Genomic DNA, 20,442 nt, shown 5'->3' with positions numbered 1-20,442 from the left:
GAGTGGGCTGGGTGAGTCCCTGTGCAATACATTTAGTGATGTTTATACCATCACGCACACATTAATATATTTTAGTTTGTACGCTGTTAACACATTACATGTTAAACACATTTGTGATATCTTGGCAATTAGATGTAAACACATGGGATGCAATGTACTCAGTGTTACATGTTGCAAGTTGACCACAACCAGAAGTTCACCACAGTCATGTGGGGGCCGAGACAGATCTTTAAGGACTCAACCATTATTTTGTTGCCGACCAGCATCACTACCTTGAGGTGATGGTTGCGAAGAGAAGATCAGGTGAGAGACGCAGCAAACAACATCAGTAACTTCTACACCAAACATGATGTCATGTGGGGAAACTACTAATCAGTGAAATAATAAAATACTTTCTCTTCTCTTTTTAACAGGTTACCAGCAGGCCAGCCGTGAGTATTACACTCAATTCAAATACGGGCGTTTTGCTTTTCTAAATATTTTATTTGTCTCAGGGAGAAATAAACCTGTAAATGTTTAAATCAGATACTTCAAATCAGAATCTTCGTTTTGTAAAAGATTCACTGTAAATAAATATGTAAGACTTTCAACATCTTCTCTTCTAGAAACTGGTCCAACAGATCTTACCAACACCCAACCTGCCAACCTGCTGCCACTAGTCACCCAGGCAACTCATGAAAAAGCCCCACCCATCTGCACCAGTTTTAAAGCTGAAACACAAGTAGGATTTTACTGTCATTTGTTCTTCAACGTACATCACAAAAAAGTTTTTCCTCAAATGATCTTTGTTCCTTGTCTTGCTCTTTTTATATGGAGAAAATGTTCAGCTCATGAAAAATGGGAGCAAAACAAGTGTTGCATTTATATATTTTTTCTGAATCCAAAAACGTTACTTATCCCAGAGGAAATTAATTACATCAAAACTACATGAAAACCTAAAACACAAAGACGAACAATGCGGTAGAAAGTACCAATAATTGCCCGATGAAGCTAAAAATGAAAAGGACTCAATATAATATTAATACATTTACATTACATTCAGAGTACATTTACAACATTGTCACAGCCAATACACCTCCAGCCCAACAGAGAGCACCAGACCAGCCAGGGAGACGGCGACCCGGAAGCGGATATGAGTTTGATTAGAATCTACGACCACGACCTTTGCCTGTCCCTGACCTCGAGCCTTGCTTGCCCCCTTTGTTACGATGATCTCCCTCCCCGGCACGTCCACGGCTACACTCCCGTCCCAACTCACCTCCGGCCTCCCTCTCCCCGACCAAACGCCTCCGGTCCTCCTAACCAGCACGTTCAGTGTCTACTCCCCGTGCGACGACTTGTCCCCTTGCTCCAAGCATGTCTGCAAATGCATCCCCGAACTCCTCCAGTGACAGTAAGAGCGGGCCATCTCCTGACACAGCAGGCATGGCCACCATGCAAGAGACGCTCGGTCAGCTGACTGTGTTCCTGCAGCTGCAGCACGTTGCAATTCAGGATCACCAAGACACACAGCTCCATCAACAGAGCGTACTTCTCCAGATCAGCTCCACTCTCGCTGAGCTTTCGGCACATGTCCACTCGCTGCAGTTCCAGCCCAGCTGTCCCGGTCCTGCAGTCTCCACTCCAGTGTCACGTATGTCCACCCTGGCGGGATTGGCCCTCCCGTCACTTTATGACGGTGATTACAAGAGTTGTCGCGGATTTATCACGCAGTACCGGCTGCTTCTCCACCTCCAAACCAAACCCCTACTAATCTCGAGCCCAATCATGTGGAAACCATGACATTCTACTTAACCATGACTACCCATGATCCAATTGTGTTAGGGTACCCATGGCTCACCACCCACGAGCCCCACATTGACTGGACCACAGGCACCATCAAACAGTGGGGACGCCAATGCATCCACCACCAACCTCGACAGGCCACGCCCCAAACCACTCTGGACCCTCACACGTAGCAACGGTGAGACTCGGCCATGCCATGCTCCCTGCCTAGACCCAAAACCATGGTCCAAGACTGCAACCACCACGCCCAGGTTCCAGCTAAAGACAGGACTGACTATGCCCTCAGGCAAAAATCTGCCCCTATTAAATCCAGCCCCACTTTAACCATGCTTTCATGTGTAACCATGACCAAACCATGCCCATTAGCTGAAACCACGCCCCTTAGAGATGATGTGACCCAGAAGCTGCCAGAGACCACGCCTCGATCTCCACACGACGCCACCTCCTCCTTACTAGGGGTCCCTGACTGTTACCATGACCTTGCCGCGGTCTTTGACAAGGACAAGGCAGTGGAGCTGCCCCCCCATAGGCCTTATGACCTGGCAATTGACCTGCTCCCCGGCGCCTTACCACCACGAGGCCGGCTGTACTCGCTCTCGCTTCCGGAGTGAAAGGCGATGGACGAGTACATCACGGCATCCTTGGCTAGCGGCATAATCCATCCTTCCACCTCTCCAGCCGCCGCACCGTTCTTTTTTGTGGGTAAGAACGACGGGGGACTGCGGCCGCTCGTCAATGACATCCTCAGAGACACGTTGGACCAATTTGTGTTCATCTACCTAGGATAATCCTCACATGGATTATCCTACCACTGCTATGCTGACGACACACAACTCCTCTTCTCCTTTCCTCCCTCTGATCTACATGCTGCTTCCAAAATCTCTGCATGTCTAACCGACATCTCGTCTTGGATGGCAGCCCATCACCTCCAACTCAATCCCACCAAAACTGAACTAATATTCATTCCAGCAGATTCTTCACCACATCAGGATCTTGCTAATTACCTGGACAACTCGCAGCTCTCTCCTTCTGTAACAGCCCGCAACCTTGGCGTAACAATAGACAACCAACTCAACCAATATTTAGATTAAATTGTAATTTTTTGTTGTTGAACTTGTGTACAGAATCTACAACAGAGTGAATAAAATAGATGTATTCATAGTTGGGGTCCTAGTGAACCGGAATTGATCTCTTCATCGATGGTAACTGAAGTACGTTGTAAGTCGCTCTGGATAAGGGCGTCTGCCAAATGCCGTAAATGTAAATGTATGACATTCTAATCTACTCACCCAACACCTCGACCCACATTTCCCACGTCAGAAAGGTCCTCCAGCACCTTCTACAAAACTGTCTCTTTGTTAAATTGGAAAAGAGTACTTTCCACACAGCTGAAATCTCCTTCCTGGTGTTCCACATCAGCCCTCAAGGAATTGCCATGGATCCCATCAAGACAACCGCAGTCACGGACTGGTTTGTACCCACCACCATTCGTCAGCTACAGCAGTTCCTCGGATTCACCAACTTTTACCGTCGCTTCATCCGCAACTTCAGCAAGGTGGCACAACTAATGACTTCCCTCCTTAAAGACCAACCAACCTGACTCCACTGGAACCCCCAAGCTCAACAGGTGTTCAACAAACTCAAACAACTCTTCACCACGGCCCCCATCTTATTCCACCCAGACCCCCAACTCCCATTCGTCGTTGAAGTTGACACGTCTAGTCTAGGCAGGGGAGCGGTACTATCGCAACGCAACCCCCTGGACCGCAAATTGCACTCATGTGCCTTCTTCTCCCAAAACCTAAACCCGGTGGAGCAGAACTATGATGTCGGGAACAGGGATTTCCTGGACATCAAATTGGCTCTGGAGGAGTGGCGCCATTGGCTGGAGGGGGCAGTCCACCCATTTTTGGTACTGACGGACCACAAGAATCTGCCGTACCTGCCAAAAAACCCAATGCCTTAACCCACTGCAAGCACCTTGTTCTTCACGCGGTTCGAATTCACCGTATACTACATCCCAGGCACCAAAAATGCAAAGGCTGATGCCCTATCCCGCCGATACATCCCAGAGGCTGAGGACAATCCGTCCTCCCCTATCCTCTCCGAGGCCTTCCTACTGGCCCCTGTACGCTGGACCCACATGCAAGAGGTGATTGCAGATCACACACACCACACCCCCTTGGACCACTCCTCCCAACCTCACATACGTGTCACCTTCTCTCCAACCGTGCATCCTACAATGGAAGCATGACACTCCATTGGCCGGACGCCCTGGACGTCAGCGCACTCTGGCCAACATTCAGCAGATGTTCTGGTGGCCAGGCCTGGCCTCAGATGTACAGGCATGTAACACCTGCACCTCACACAAGGCTGACACGCAACGACCACAAGGCCTTCTCCTTCCCCTGCCTCGCCCCCATCGCCCATGGTTCAATGTCTCCATGGATTTCATCACGGGACTGCTACAATCTAGAGGGATGACCACCATTATGGTACTCGTGGACCATTTTTCCAAGATGGCCCGGTTCGTTGCCCTTCCAGAACTCCCTACAGCTGCGCGAACCGCCCACGTCGTCCTCCAAGAAGAGGTGCGGTAGTTTGTATCCCCAGTAGACCTCCTCTCTGACCTAGGCCCCCAGTTCATCGCCAGGTTCTGGCGTCACTTCTGGGGACAACTGGGGGTGTCGGTCAGTCTGTTGTCGGGGTACCACCCCCAGTCCAATGGTCAGACCAAGAGGGTCAACCAGGAGGTGGAGACCTACCTTTGCTGCTACTGCTCGGCCCGACCCACCTCCTGTTCCCAACACCTCCTCTTGGCAGAGCTCGCACAGAGCCAGCACAGTTCCTTGGCCACAGAGTGTTCCCCTTCACGTTCCCCCTTGGTGGACTGGGAGGGCTACAGGCCGGCGGACCGGTCCTGGGTTCCCCGGCGGGATATCCTGGATCCGGCCCTTCTCCTGGATTTTCATGACTGCCACCCTGATCTGCCGAGCACCAGACCAGCCAGGGAGACGGCGACCCGGAAGCGGAAATGAGAGCGGGCAGCGCAGAGTATAAAAGTCAGGTAACCCCGAGGAGACGCTGCCCGCTCTTTGAGTTGAATTCGTTCTCAGACACGCTAGCCTTATTTACCCATGCCTAGCTGATTAGAATCCATAACCACGACGTTTACCTGTCCCTGACCTTGACGGATTCTACATTGAGACCACAACCTGCCATTGACATTGAGTTTGCCTGCCCCTTTTGCCAAGACGATCTCCCCGCTACCCCCCACGAAGCCCGAGTTCCCTCCCCGCCGTGCTGCGCCGCGTCCACGGCTACACTCCCGTCCCAACTCACCCCCGGCCTCCCTCTCTCCGACCAAACGCCTCCGGTCCTCCTCCCCAGCGCGTCCAGTGTCTACTCCCCGTGCGACGACTTGTCCCCTTGCTCCAAGCATGCCTGCAAATGCGTCCCCGAACTCCTCCAGTGACAAACATTTATCAGACGCCCTTATTCAGAGCAACTTACAATCAGTAGTTACAGGGACAGTACCCCTGGAGCAACTAAGGGTTAAGTGTCTTGCTCAGGGACACAGTGGTAGTAAGTGGGGTTTGAACCTGGATCTTCAGGTTCATAGAGTGTGTCCCCCCTAGGCTACTACCACCCTACTAAAAAAATATAGAAATTAGATCTCTGTTATTACTAAAATATCTTGTATTGTAAAAAAATATAAATTATGCACAGTATAAAGACACAAAAATACAATTTCAATAAAGTAACAGTATATTGAAAAAAAGAAGCATATTGCACCTAGAAATCATTGCACAATACATTATGTATAAGCAATATACATCATATAAGATCAATGTATAAATATATTGCACATGTTCAAATGTAGTTACAGTTATTATGAGGATAAGTGATAGAGGGAACGATTATAGAATCTGATTGTGGTGGGAAGGAAGGATTTTCTGTGGCATTCAGTGCTTTACAGTGATGAGACTGTGGCTGAAGGTCAATCACCACACTGTAGATGAGTGGGTGCTCAGAATTGCTCATGATGACCTGTGTTCTGGACAGTGGTCTACTTTGTCTAGTTCCCTGCCCACCACCGAGCCTGCCGTCCTGATCAGTTTGTTCAGTCTCTTTGCGTCAGTCACCACAGCATAGAAGAAGACAGCATAGAAGAAGCCAAACCAGCCACCCAAGCTGCTCACAAAACGTGTTGCCCTCACCGACAAGAACCAGGCCAGAAGCTCCAACCACAGCTGATCTGAGATGTTCCTCCTGCTTCTCTATCTCTCCTTCGTTTGCTGGGTCTCCTGTACTTGACAGCTGCTCTTCAAAACATGTACCGTGCCTCAGACACAAAGGGGCAAGAAGATGACAAGACTGCAGTGAACTCTTCTTGCTCAGGGACACAATGGTAGTAAGTTACTACCTGTGACTTTGTAGTGTTCTAGTTCATGCGACAGTGTTCCCCACTAGGCTAATAGCACCTCGTTTACTGTGGTGGAGTGGGCTGGGTGAGTCCCTGTGCAATACATTTAGTGATGTTTATACCATCACACACACATTAATATATTTTAGTTTGTACGCTGTTAACACATTACATGTTAAACAAAAATGTGATATCTTGGCAATTAGATGTAAACACATGGGATGCAATGTACTCAGTGTTACATGTTGCAAGTTGACCACAACCAGAAGTTGACCACAGTCATGTGGGGGCCGAGACAGATCTTTAAGGACTCAACCATTATTTTTTTGGCGACCAGCATCACTATCTTGAGGTGATGGTTGTGAAGAGAAGATCAGGTGAGAGACGCAGCAAACAACATCAGTAACTTCTTCACCAAACATGGTGTCGTGGGTAAACTACTAATCAGTAAAATACTAAAATACTTTCTCTTCTCTTTTTAACAGGTTACCAGCAGGCCAGACGTGAGTATTACATTCAATTGAAATACAGGCGTTTTGCTTTTTTAAATATTTTATTTGTCTCAGGGAGAAATAAACCTGTAAATGTTTAAATCAGATACTTCAAATCAGAATCTTCATTTTGTAAAAGATTCACTGTAAACAAATATGTAAGACTTTCAACATCTTCTGTTCTAGAAACTGGTCCAACAGATCTTACCAACACCCAACCTGCCAACCTGCTGCCACTAGTCACCCAGGCAACTCATGAAAAAGCCCCACCCATCTGCACCAGTTTTAAAGCTGAAACACAAGTAGGATTTTACTGTCATTTGTACCGTCATCACAGTACATGTTCTTCAACGTACATCACAAAACAGTACAAGTTTTTCCTCAGTTGATCTTTGTTCCTTGTCTTGCTCTTTTTATATGGAGAAAATGTTTCAGATCTTTGGAGTTCAGCTCATGAAAAATGGGAGCAAAACAAATGTTGCACAAGGTTATTATAGTTAACGAAAACGAATGAAAAAACTAAAACTAGAATTGAAAAAGCATTTTCGTTAACTAAAATAAAAATAACAGTGAGAGTTAAAAAAAAAAAGAAAACTAACTGAAACTGTTTTGTGTGTATACAAAACGTACTTTAACTAATATTATAGCAAAACCGTCCTTCGTTTTTGTCACGTCCATGCGGGCATGACGAGGCGGGTGCACAGAGAGCAGGACGAAGAGTGACAAGGAATGAAGCACGCTATCACCTGACATCACGAAACAGGGGTTTAATGGTTTATCACAGGACAGGGGAGACATCCGAGACGTAGACACTGGTGAACACGGAACATAACGTTAAAGACCTGACGGCGAACAGCAACGAACAGGGCAGCTTTATACAATTAACACAGGTGAGAACGATTAGGGAACATTACACAGGACAACAATCCCAGACCGGATCCCGGACCGGAGTAACCCCTTTTCGGACCGGATCGTGACAGAATCCCCCCTCTTTTGGCATGACCCCTGGTGGGCCAGACGAAGCAGTCCATGAAGGAGGGAGGAAAGTCCAAAACACAGAGTCTGAATGGTTCGAGTGGACAAGAGGAATCGAGTGGAATCGATTCGAGTCGAGGAGAGAAAAGATGAGATGAACAGGGAGGAATGATAAATTAATGAATGAATGGTCCGGTATTCCAGATGGATGAGCGGCAGTTCTCCAGCGCAGATGGCTTCGGGCCAGTGTGGTACCAGCACCTCGTCCGCATGCGTCCGCCGCTCCCTGTCAGTCTCTGGCTCGCCCCGCTGAATGGCCGCTCCTCACCTTCAACGCCGCCAGACAGAGGACTGAGAGGCAGGGGTCGGGACCCTGCTGAACATGAAGCCATGGAAGGCCAGGGACGCTATCACCTGACATCACGAAACAGGGGTTTAATGGTGAATCACAGGACAGAGGAGACATCCAAGACATTGACACTGGTGAACACGGAACATAACATTAAAGACCTGACGGCGAACAGAAACGAACAGGGCAGCTTTATACGTGATGCGTGATGGCTGCAGCGAAAGTCGGAAGAAAGCGGAAGAAAGTCCTATTTGGGATTTCTTTGATTATGACAGTGTCAAAAATAAAAGTAAGTGCCTTGTTTTAGAAGCAGGTGATACAATATGTGGAATACGTCTCAAGGGGAAAAACCCCACGAATCTGAAAGTCCATTTGAAAAGCTCACACAAAAAGGCGAACCAAGAGTACACACACATGCTCTGAACACTCAAGTCTTCACTAGGGGATAAGGGTAATCACTAGGGCTGCATGATTATGACAGAAATCATAATTGTCGGTTATTCACCTTGATATTGTAATTGCGATTATTATTGTTGATTAATAGATTTTATGTTTTATAACTTTCTGTGCAGCAGCTGCATGGTACATTCTCAACATCCAAAACTAAATGATATAATGTAAATAACAAATAATTATGGGAATTGTGTTGTTAGTAAAAAATCCAAAAAGAATAACTTCAATTTATCAATTTTACAATCGCTGATTTACCAATGTGTTTAGTGCTTAAACATACTGCTGAAATGCACAGATATGAGCACAAAGGGACAGCTGTAATTGAGGATTTTGGTGATTATGTAATTGTTTCACCCATAATTGTAATTCCGATTAGTTTTACGATTAATTGTGCAGCCCTAGTAATCCCTTGTGATTTGGAAAATGACCGTCCATTGTACTATACACGACACACGAATCGTTACACCTTTAGTGATTATTTTGACAGATACATTTGTTCATATTATTAGATTTTTTTGTATTGTGTATTTTACATTTTATGTTTACGTTAACTAATTGTTTGTTTTCTTATCCTTCTTTGCAAAGAACTTGACCTGCCAGATGATGGGGAGAACAACAAGTTCCAGAGAATGCCATGCTTTACCCACACCCTTCAACTCACATTGAAAAATGCCATGAAGCACCCAAATGCTGATTCACTCATAACAAGAGCAAGACACCTGGTAAGTGCTGTGAGGAAATCATCAGTGGCAAATGAAGCATTGATCAAAAAGTGTGGCTAAACACTGGTCTGGGATTGTAGCACACGCTGGAACAGCACATTTGATATGTTGAGAAGACTGCTGGAGATGAACTAAACCAAGTTCCTGAGGATTTGAGCATTGACACACTTCTCACAAGCAACTGGACTAAGCTGGAGAACTTGGTCAAGCTGCTTGAGCCCTTTGCCATTCACACAGACCAGCTTCAGAATGACAGCCAGTCACTCTCACAAGTAGTACCATGCCTGCTCAACCTCGAGGGACACCTGCTGACCACTACTGCTGGAAAGCAGTTAGCACAAGTGCTGCTGGGTCTTTGCGAGAACGTTTTTCTGCCATTCTTAATGGTTAATTTGTACTCAGCACACTGTGTATCTACCCTCAGAAGCAGCATTGCACAAATATTGTACTTAGGGCTGTTGTATTTGAATTTGAGGATGGGTGTTCATGTGTCCTCTGAGTACATGTTTCAAAATGTATCTTTGTTTGAGTTTGTATTATACATACTTATTCTGGTCATTTTGATTCATGCACCTGACAAATATCCTAATTTACAATAAATAAATAAATAAATAAAACTAACACTGTAACTAATAAAAACGAAACTAAAACTAAGCAATTTCAAAATATCAAAACAAATAAAAACTAGTAAATCTGCCTCTTAAAACTAATTAAAACTAACTGAATTTGAAAACAAAAAATCAAAATGAAACAAAAACTACAACTAATGAAAAATCCAAAACTATTATAACTGTGGTCCCAAAGTCAACACATGCAGCTGAAATCTAGCTGGAACCACCAGCTGGTGAACTGTATTCCAGCCCAAATCCCACACCATTTCTGCATGAGTACAGAGTCGCCCCAATGATATACCACAGATTGCATAGAAGTGTCGTCTTTCGTCATGGCAGTAGAACGGCACTTCGCTAAAAACGGATCTTGGTTCTGCTCATGTACAACCTCTGCTTTGTCAACCGAGAGTGTTAACTTACTCTCAGTACCTTCTCCCCATCCCCCACAGACGGACCTTCAGTAGGGTTTGACACCGCTGTTAGGCACGTGGCACTTTCAGACCTGTGATCTGGAGACAAGAAAGAGTCAGACAGATCCATCATATTAGGAAATTTTCATGACTGAGCTCTCGTAACCGCATAAGCAGGAAACACAGTTTCCTATAGCACTCTATAGAGTGCTGAGCCATCCAGAGGATTTCTAATCACATTTCCTAATCACCTCATTCTGAGACTTGTTTGTTGTGTTTCCAAAATATGTATACCATGTATATAATGTGACTTTTGACTTTTTCCCTTTAATTCTGTAGAAGCCAAAGTACTTCCCTATGCTAGCCTTTAATGCTGAGGGCACCAATTAGATTTCTCAATCAGCCATACTGTGTTCCTGTTATGTGCATGCTATAGACTGCCCAAACCCTGCATGTCTGTATTACTGATTTCCACCTTGAATGGTAATCAACATTACGTTATTAATTTACATTCAGAAAAAAAATATTTTTGACATGTGTAAATCAATTCAGAATCATCCACGTCCGCATCCACTTTTCTGCACCACTCCTACTGCATACCACCCCCACTGTAAATATTTCCTCCATAATTTCAAAATTTGTCTTTTTATTATAAAACTACATAATAGAAAAATGATAAAAAAAATAAAGTAATGTTCTGGATTTTGGAGAAAAAATGTTTATCTGACTCATGATTCATTCTAACTTCCAGTGTCTGAATTCTAACATAGAAAGAAAAAACATCGTAAGATCTCAATTTATATTGTTTTGGCAGAATAATACATAAATTATTCCCTTTGGAATCATATGGTGTCATTGAAATTTCATATCTGTTTGTTTCCCCCATTCTGGTTGGTCTTTTTCAAACGTTTTCCCAGTACCCCTGTGGAGTCTTTTGCAGAAACAATGCCAAATTGTCTCCAAAACGATTATTTTCTTAAAACAGTCTCTAGAGTGAAGATTTCTCCCCAGAGTATTCATGTGGACAGCAACTCGCATATGTTCAGCAGATTAATGAAACGATAGTGTTGTTCCCACTACCACATAGCAGTGTATATGGCAACTGGGTGAATTGGTTACAGTTGTGGGGGATTGGGTAAAATAACACGCAGAACACAACTTTTAGAAAACTTGGTCGTGTGGACTGGGCCTATATATCTAAAGTCTTGGAGATGACTTTCCAGAAACAAACTATTTTGACTGTAGCTCCCCAAACAACTCATAATTGACTGTAGCTCAATTATTTGAATCAATCTGTGCTCCTGCTGATTTACCTGCCTGACTCCTGTGTTTGACACTGGACCTGGATTTCCCCTCCTGGACTGTCTGCTTTCACGGTACGACCTCTGCCTGTTCTCGACTCCTCTCTGCCTGACTCTTCTGCCCTGATTTTTGCCTTTGGGCTCCGAACCCTGCTTGCTCCTGTCGATTCGGGCCTTGCTGATTTCCTGGCCAGATTTTGGAAGGCACACCATCATTACAAAGTCTAGCCAGTGTAAGAATGGACATCATGGGAGCCTGCTTTTGCCTTGCATAACAGATGTCTGCAGGGGGAGGTGTGACATTCCTGTGTCGACGGGAGGACGCGACTGCATTGCCTTTCTTACTTTCTGTTAGTGCTTTATGCTACATGCCTTCGGGTTTGTTGAAGTTATTCCCGTCTTCCCTGTTTTTGGCCCTCTTGCCATATTTTGGTAATAGTAAATTATTTTGAATAAAAAAGAACTTTTTCGTATCTTAGTTTGTCACGTCGGCGAGCTGACGGGGGAAGGAAGCGCACAGGTGGGACATAAGAGAAACAATGATTTATTAATAAATACAAATAAACAAGGCATGATGGACGAAAAAGGAAATAAAAAGGATCAACACAAAATTGGCGTGTGGCGATTGGCAGAACTCAAAACCTACACAAGTTGTCAGGTCAATATCACATCAAGTACACAAAAATGTCACCGCTGCAGAGGGGCGGAGTCAAAGGCTTTTAACAGCTGTCCTGAAAAAAATTTGTATTATAATTATATTTGCAGATAATTATAATACAAATTATAAATATAAAAGATAAAAATATTAAATATTATATTCAGGGTGTATATTGGCATTAAAATTCATTTACATGGAGCAAAATAAAACTGTCACAATGGCGGGAAAAAGGACACAAACAACTCACAAAACAGGGCTTACTTTTAACAGTGCACATACAGAAAAGACAAAAAAAAAAAAACTCAATGGGGAAAAAACAGCAGTCCGAGCAATGACTAGACACAAGGCTACATTTATACATTTAACACTAACAAACTCTGCAAAGACAGGCCACAACAGAAACCTCACAGTCACAAGTAGGCACTTCATGAATAACCAACATTCGTGAAAAAACGTTTTTTTTTTTTTTTTTTTTTGTGTATTTGTTTTAGTTACATATTTTTTTTATTAAATATGAGATCAGGGTTAATCAGGGTTCCAAGTAATTAAAAACCTGAAAAAGTCATTGAATTTGAAAAGAGAATTTCTCAGGCATTGAAAAGTTTTGGAATGTGAAATAAACATATAGTCATGGGGAATTTTTTTAAAAATCTGATTGACACACAAATGTATAAGAATTTGCACATGACAAACATGAAGTAGAACTTTTTTGGCCTGTTTCAGCCCAAGACTGACCAAACAAATACAGGTTTAAAAGCCTGGCTTTCTTTGTGTGCACTGCAAGTGCAAGACGAAGAGGGAAAGGAAATACATGGGGAAATGAATGGGTTTAAAATCATTGCTTGGACTGCTGTTTTATTATCCCTAGTGCTACGCCTTTTAGATATACGGTCAGATCACTCACTGACCAGCGAACTACTGACAGATTGAAGGCTTGTTTCATTTGATTTATTGGGTCTGCAGTATTTTTAAGCCCTTTAACTCCTGGATTTAAAAGCCCTGGATTTAAAGTAAAAAAGTGAAGTAATGGTCATTGTGAAACACTGCATTTTGGAAAATCCAATATAAGACTTCTTAAGGATTTGCAATTGACTTGTGGTTGTGCAGGATCAGTTACTAGAACACTAGCATGAGAAGGAGAGAGAGACGGGCGATGAATGTTCCAGATGAGCTTTGTCTGGAGGTTCTGGATGTGGCAGCAATGTTTCATTGGTGGCTGGTGCTGCTTTTTCATCAGCATTTGGGTCAGTGGGTGTCACTTCTAGAGTCTGCTGGGAAACAGGAGACATGCAGTTAGCAAATATTTAAATATATATTTGTAGACTTACTGTTTGGTTACTAACAAAGAAATGATCTCTATTATTTCAATTCATTTGAACAGTGAGAGACATAACAACAAAAAATGCATTTAAACAAAGTTATAAATATATTTGCATTATCATGAATGAAATAAGTATTTGATCCCCCAGCAATCAAGATTTCTGGCTCCCAGTTCTATTTTATACAGGTGAGGACCTGACATTGGGAGCGTCCTGATTAGAAAACGACTCTCCAAAGAAACAATCAACCTATCCAGATTCCAAACTGCCCCATGGCCAAGACCAAAAAGCTTTCCAAGGATGTCAGGCACAAGGTTGTGGATCTACACAAGGCTGGAATGGGCTATAAGACCATCAGCAAGCTGCTGGGTGAGACATTGACAACAGTTGGTTGCGATTATTAGAGAATTCGCAAACCATAAAATGACTGCCAGTCTCCCTTGGTCTGAAGCTCCACACACATCTCACCCTGATAATGAGAACGATTTGGAACCAGCCCAGAACTACTTGGGAGAAACTTGTCAATGACCTCAAGGCAGCTGGGACCAGGAAAACAGTTGGTAACATACTATTGCACGAAGGACTGAAATCCTGCAGCCTGCAAGGTCCCCCTGCTCAAGAAAGCACATGGCTTTCCTCAAAGATCATTTCATGGCTGCCCACTGCTCACTAAAAAAGCAGAGGACACATTTTTTGTCACCTTGTGCTGTGCTTCAAAATGACAATCATTTCACTTGTGTGTTTATCTTCTGATGTACTTCAGGTATGTCTACAGAAGGGACCGTAAGGGAGTGCTACAGTGAGGACGATGTTCACCCAGGAGAGATGTTAATTTCATTCTGTCCCAAAATTAAACAAAACCATGGGATGGGGCTTTGTGTATGTTGGATATTTGACTGGCATTGACTTAATTTGAACTTAATTGAATTAATGCGAACTTTAAACAGTTGACATTAAGGAATAAAAGGATATTTCTGTGCTCTTTCAAATAACATCATGTGACACATAATGTGGTTTGATAATAATTGTGCATTGTGTTCTCCAATAACTGTGCTGAATTTATTTTGTCATTATTCCTGTGCATAATTGCTAATTTTCAGAGAATTAAAGTCCCAATCAGCTCTGCTCTATATGAACAATTGTGAAAATAAAATGAAGTTACTTACTGAGAGTGGAGAATGATTGGTGCACCGTGAGAGTTCTAGAAGAGCAGAAAACATTTAGCTGAAAACCCGAATGTTCACAGTGTGGAAGGAAAATTTAGTAGGCCCAGACACTCCACGAAATTTAGTAGGCCAGACTCTCCACGTGTTTCACCTTTGGTCATGGAACAGTCAGAAGACAACTGTGTATCTTAGGTCTGACCTTGTTGATGCAAAAGTTTGACGCAAAAACTAGACATAAACTGATAAAAGAAAGGTTCAGCAACATTTTATATGTTTTAAGTTTTAAATATTTGTTAATAGGACATCTTTTACCAAATAAAGAAGTGGTGAAAAAACATTCAGTGTCTGAATGCTTAAAAGTTGATTTCCCCCCGAGACTATTAACCCAAAGTAAAAATGTAAAAACATTTACAATCACATGACACCATGTTTGGTGTAGAAGTTACTGATGTTGTTTGCTGCATCTCTCACCTGATCTTCTCTTCACAACCATCACAACACCAACAACCACAGCGATGAGACAGAGAGCAGCAACAACCAACCCAGCAATGATGCCTGGAATGGCCACCACTGCCCCTGTAAAGATGAAGTATTAGCCAACAACTACACAAGAGCTTGTAAATGATGTGAACACTAAAATAATCAAGAACAAGTCTTGCGGTCACTACAAGGTCCCCCTGCTCAGAAAGACCCATCTTCTTGCAAGTGAACATCTAGATATTTCTGAAAAGGCATGGGGAAAAAAATAAAGCTTTTTGGCATCAACTCCAACTGCCGTGTTGGGAGGCAGAGAAATATGACCCAAAGCTCCAAGTACAGAGCCCTCCTTCCCTCTGCCAGAACACTGAAGATGGGTCATGGGTCCAGCATCACAAATAACCAAACCATACAGCCAAGAGAACAAAAGAGGAGCTAAAGAATAACCACATCAAGATTATAGCGTGGACTAGACAGTCTCCAGACCTTAATCCTATTTACAAATCTGTGTACGGACCTGAAGTGTTGAGTTGCCAAGTTGTTTATTCTGTCTACCTTCATTAAAATAAAACTACTATAAAAATGAGAAAAAGTTCATAAGCAAAACTACAAATTCAGAAGGGATCAAATAAACCCCCCACTGTAAAACGTGTTAAAGAGCTGCTAGAAGCTCCTGTACCTGCACTGTTGGTCCTGATCTTCTCCTCATTCAGGATCATGTGGATTGGGTCTCCACTCTTGTGCTCCACCACACAGGTGAACTGGTTCTTCTTCCACTCCTCAGGGGTCACTTTCAGTTCTGCACGTTTCTGGAAGGTTCTGTCATGGTTGGGCAACGTCTCACCAACATCTACATCTTCATGCAGGTCCTGTCCATCTTTCTGCCAGCTGATCATCACCTTATCAGGGTAGAAACCTGTAACGTGACAGACCACTGGAGAGGAGGGGTCTGTCTGCAGCAGAGACACCTGAGGAGGGACTAGAGACAGGAAGAGAGGAGGGGAACAGGGACAGAATTTGGTAGAGAAACAGGACGTCTTCATATGAAGATCCATGTCTTTATTATTACTCATCACTTATTCATTGTACTCACTAAGGATGATGGTTAAAAGCAGAGGACACATTTTGTTTTCACCGTGTGCTATGCTGCAGTGTTTCACAATCACTTCACTTTTCATTATTTGTCACTGATCATTTGCATGTTTTCACATGATTCCATTCTTCTATATTGTCTGAAAATCCTTGAAGAGGTAATTAATTAAACAGTCTGTGTGCTTTAAATTTAATGTGAAGTATTTTACACAATGCTGTACAGTGAACAGAAATGTATTTAAAATAACTTTTATAAATGTTGTCAGATGTTTGGCAGAAGCCTGGAGGATGCAATTTTATACAAAGTAGAAAATGACAAAAGTGGGCAGAATAGTAAAAAGTAAAGCACTTTATGCTGGTGCCTTTATAAATGCACAAATAAGGAGAAACCATGAGGGACAGGAGATAATAAAAAGGAAATCCACCAGAGGTCTATAACAAATTCAAAACACATATTCACTGAAAAAGGCCCTGAAGCCAATGAAGGCAAAGAAGATGTGCATCTGTGTATCTGCCCAACATTTTACTTTTGCACATTGCTACACTTCTCACTCATCAGATTATCTTCTATTTAAAATAAACACTTTAAAAGAACTGATTTCTTGTCACTGTGATTGTACTGGGCGGAGTCAGTGGATACAAGTGGCCATGTCTCTGATGAATTCCTCCCTGATGGATCTGGGTTAAAAGCCCAGGTGGCCACTCTGATTCTCTCCTCGTATTGATTTTTTTAAAAAAAAGTGAGACAAACACTGTAACTGTTTATATCTTTGTTTTTTTTTGTTGATAAATATATTTTTCTAAAATTCATCAATGTGTGGCTTGCCCCTCTTTGTGTAACAGTAATCCCTACTGATTTTACATATCAGTCCTGCTGTGTGTTTCTTTGTGTTGTTCTGTGTGCTGCTGTACCTTTTCTATCCAGACTGATCTTTCCGTACATCACATACTTCTTAAGCCAATAAACACAGTCCTGTTCCAGGTAGATCTTCCAATATTTAGCTTCACCTCCATTCCATTTCTGCTTGATTATTTCTGCCTCTGGTTTTGCAGCAACCCAATAAGTGTTTTTCAGATCCAGTCTTATAAAATCTGCTCCATCGTAACCAAACTGACTGTATCCATCTGTGGCTCCAGTTTCATCATCAAACTTGCAGCCGTACATCTGCTGTAAAGTGTGCACTCCTGAGAGAGAGAGAGAGAGAGAGAGAGAGAGAGAATTTTAAATCATTGGTGTTTCTGCTTTGCAGTTTCCAGTTTAATTATCAAAAAAAAGCAGTAACTTGTCCTAATTTGAACCTCACTTGGAGTGCGCCGGATCCATGTTACAAACCGGAGTTGAGTTTGTCTGTTGGCTTGATTACCTGATTGTTTCAGTCTGTGTTTACGTGTATAGAGCGACTTACAATCAGTAGTTACAGGGACAGTCCCCCTGGACAGTCCCCCTGGAGACACTTAGGGTTAAGTGTCTTGCTTGCTTAAGTGGGATTTGAACCTGGGTTCATAGGCGAGTCAGTAGGCTATTACCACCCTGACATCCTAAATGTCATGTGCATGTACGGTCATTTAATGTTTCATCACTGCGCTGTCACTGTTCCACTGATTCTGTTAGAAGTGGAAGAAAAGAATTGGTACAGAATAATATTGCAATATCTTACATTGTATATCATGCTAATATTGTATTGCTACAGGAACACCAAATATCAATATTTTTGTACACAAATTCAGTCCACAGGGTGGTGCTGTTGAGTGTTACATTTCGCAAAATCAGAACAGGTAAGAGTGTGACTACAACCTCCACTGGTAGATGGCGCTGTACAGCTGGGTACTTGAATTAATACTTGGAATTACATGCAGAGTGAAATCACAAAACACGACAGTGATTGTCATTAAAGCGGTCTATTGAACATGTAAAAATAGGTAGTATGAACTTGAATAAAGAAAATGCATTTTGCAATCTGTGTCACATTTCTGTGAAATATTCAGACAACACCACCGATTTGAGCAGAAAGCATCCAGATATACGAAAAACAAAGTACGCTGCAAACAAACTTGTCATCCTCCTTGCCTCACATTTTGTATTCATGTTTAGTGAAGTGGACAATGCAAATAATGTTTGAGTTCAGTTCATTAACATGAATCTAACCGCTTTGCTTTCTTTAGTGTTCACCGATAAGGAATGTCTATGTGCATATGCACTTTATTTTTTGTGTGTACAAATTTCAGCTCGGCCCTCTACAAGTACCACACCAGCCTTAGATAACTGACTGGGTACTTAAAATTCTTCTTTTCAATCTTACGCATTTTATCTTATTTTTTTTTATTTTCACCACTTCAGTTTGTTAATGTGCAAAGACAATAAAGTTACAATTCAGTTCTGAGTTATGTTTTGGCTGAATTATTAATGTAATGTACTGTCATCCACCCAGATTGTACACAGCATGCTGCATTTCAGCTGTTTTTACATTTTCAATGAACTAAAGAATATCCCAAAATATAGTCATGTATGTATCACAATATTGTAATCGTAATCGTATCGTGGCCCATGTATCGGGATAATATCATATTGTGAGGTCCTTGCCAATTCCCTCCCCTAGTTTCTGTATACAGTCATGGCCAAAACAAGTCGTGTGCACCGAGTGCTGTGCTGTGACAATGACAATCACTTCACTTTCACAAAAGTTGAGAATGACACAAATACTGGTTTTCACAACGTTTGCTGCTTCAGTGTTTATAGATATTTTTGTCAGTTGTTTCTGTGGTGTACTGAAGTTTGTTATAAGTTTCATAGTATTTTCTTGACAATTACATCACATAATCCTGACTGATGGCGACCCGTTCCTTCATAATCAGTGCTTGGAGTTTGTCAGTATTTTTTTTTTGTTTGAGGATTGACCACATGTTCTCAATTTTTGGACCCAAAATTATAATGTTTTGTTCCCCAAGCCACTTGGTTCTCACTTTGGCTTAAGGCGTGGCACTCAATCATGCTCAAAAAGGCATTGTTCTTCACCAAACTGTTCTTGGATGGTTGGGAGAAGTTGTTGGGGGATGTTTTAGTACCGTTCTTTATTCCTGGCTGTGTTCTTCCTTGGGTGTTCTGCCCACTCCCTTGGATGAGAAGCAGCCCCACACATGAAGTGTCTCAGGATGCTTTACTGTTGGCATGAGACAGAACTGATGGTAGCGCTCACCCTTTTTTCTCGAATATCGATCAGTCGAGTAACTCATACTTTTGAGTTTTTAGACAACTCTATAGTGTGTTATGCAACATGAACTCAATACTTTTATTAGATCAAAGCTTAAATTTTTTGAGGTTACTGGCTCCAGAACTAAGCCCATTTAATCAACCTTTCTGTGAAACATTCATGATGTACATGAATGAGGAGGGATGAATTACACGAGCGAGATCTCATGCCTTATCATGCCTCATCACTATCAACTCATAACACAAATAATGTACATTCTAAGAAGCGCTAATGTTAGTTAGCAATCATAAAAATACGATACCTTGTAGATGTTCCGAGTCCGCTTGGAGAGGTGTGGTTTACTTGAGGATTTGTTCGGTTAAGGTGCTGTAGTTTTGACGAAGTACATTTATGGTAAGCCAGGTCCGGTTTACAGTGTATACACTGCACTACGTTGTCCACGCAGCGTAAAATGGTCCCACACTTTAGACATTTTATGCAATTTCAGCCAATAAATTGCACCTCCTTAAATCTCTGAAATGTGCGTCAGTTAAAACAGTCCGTGTAGAACAATGATATCGCACTGCGTAGCTCGGCGGGAGCGATACGATAATAGATGGACTTTGTTTTTTTTTTTAATCGAATCATTCGAGTTATTAGAATAATTGTTTCAGCCCTACTTCACCTCAGTCCTTAGCAGTCCAATCACAAACTTGTAGCAGAATATCAGTATGTCCTTGATTGGAGAGAAGTGGCTTTTTTGCTGCCCTTCTTGACACCAGGCCATCCTCCAAAAGTCTCACTGTGTCTGCAGTTGCACTCACACCTGCCTGCTGCCATTCCTGAGCAAGCTCTGCACTGGTGGCACCTCGATCCCACACCTGAATCATCTGTAGGAGATGGTCCTGGCGCTTGCTGGACTTTCCAGAGCACCATAAAGATTTCTTCACAACAACCTCTTATTTGATTAAATGATCAAATAAATCTTAATAGCAGCAATATCCTTGCCTTGCATGCAA

At 42.7% G+C, this 20,442-nt stretch overlaps 1 protein-coding gene and 1 long non-coding RNA gene across 2 annotated transcripts in view; one reads left to right on the top strand and one right to left on the bottom strand.

The window, feature by feature from the left end:
- The first annotated feature begins 261 nt into the window (after positions 1–261).
- Positions 262–700, top strand: LOC114774216 (uncharacterized). Its single transcript, XR_003744763.1, has 3 exons — positions 262–303; positions 414–431; positions 606–700. It is a non-coding gene; the product is annotated as an uncharacterized LOC114774216 (long non-coding RNA).
- A 9,591-nt stretch (positions 701–10,291) lies between these two features.
- Positions 10,292–20,442, bottom strand: part of LOC114774261 (major histocompatibility complex class I-related gene protein-like) — a 36,628-nt gene continuing 26,477 nt past the window's right edge. The window contains exons 4-7 of the mRNA XM_028966202.1: positions 17,148–17,420; positions 15,823–16,122; positions 11,536–11,747; positions 10,292–10,321 (exon numbers count right to left, since the gene is read on the bottom strand). Coding sequence (XP_028822035.1) covers positions 10,292–10,321; positions 11,536–11,747; positions 15,823–16,122; positions 17,148–17,420 — 815 coding nt within the window. The remainder of the gene's footprint in view (positions 10,322–11,535; positions 11,748–15,822; positions 16,123–17,147; positions 17,421–20,442) is intronic.

Source organism: Denticeps clupeoides, unplaced genomic scaffold (assembly GCF_900700375.1).
Source record: "Denticeps clupeoides unplaced genomic scaffold, fDenClu1.1, whole genome shotgun sequence".
Lineage (NCBI taxonomy): Eukaryota > Metazoa > Chordata > Actinopteri > Clupeiformes > Denticipitidae > Denticeps > Denticeps clupeoides.
This window is presented reverse-complemented; position numbering and strand designations above follow the sequence as displayed.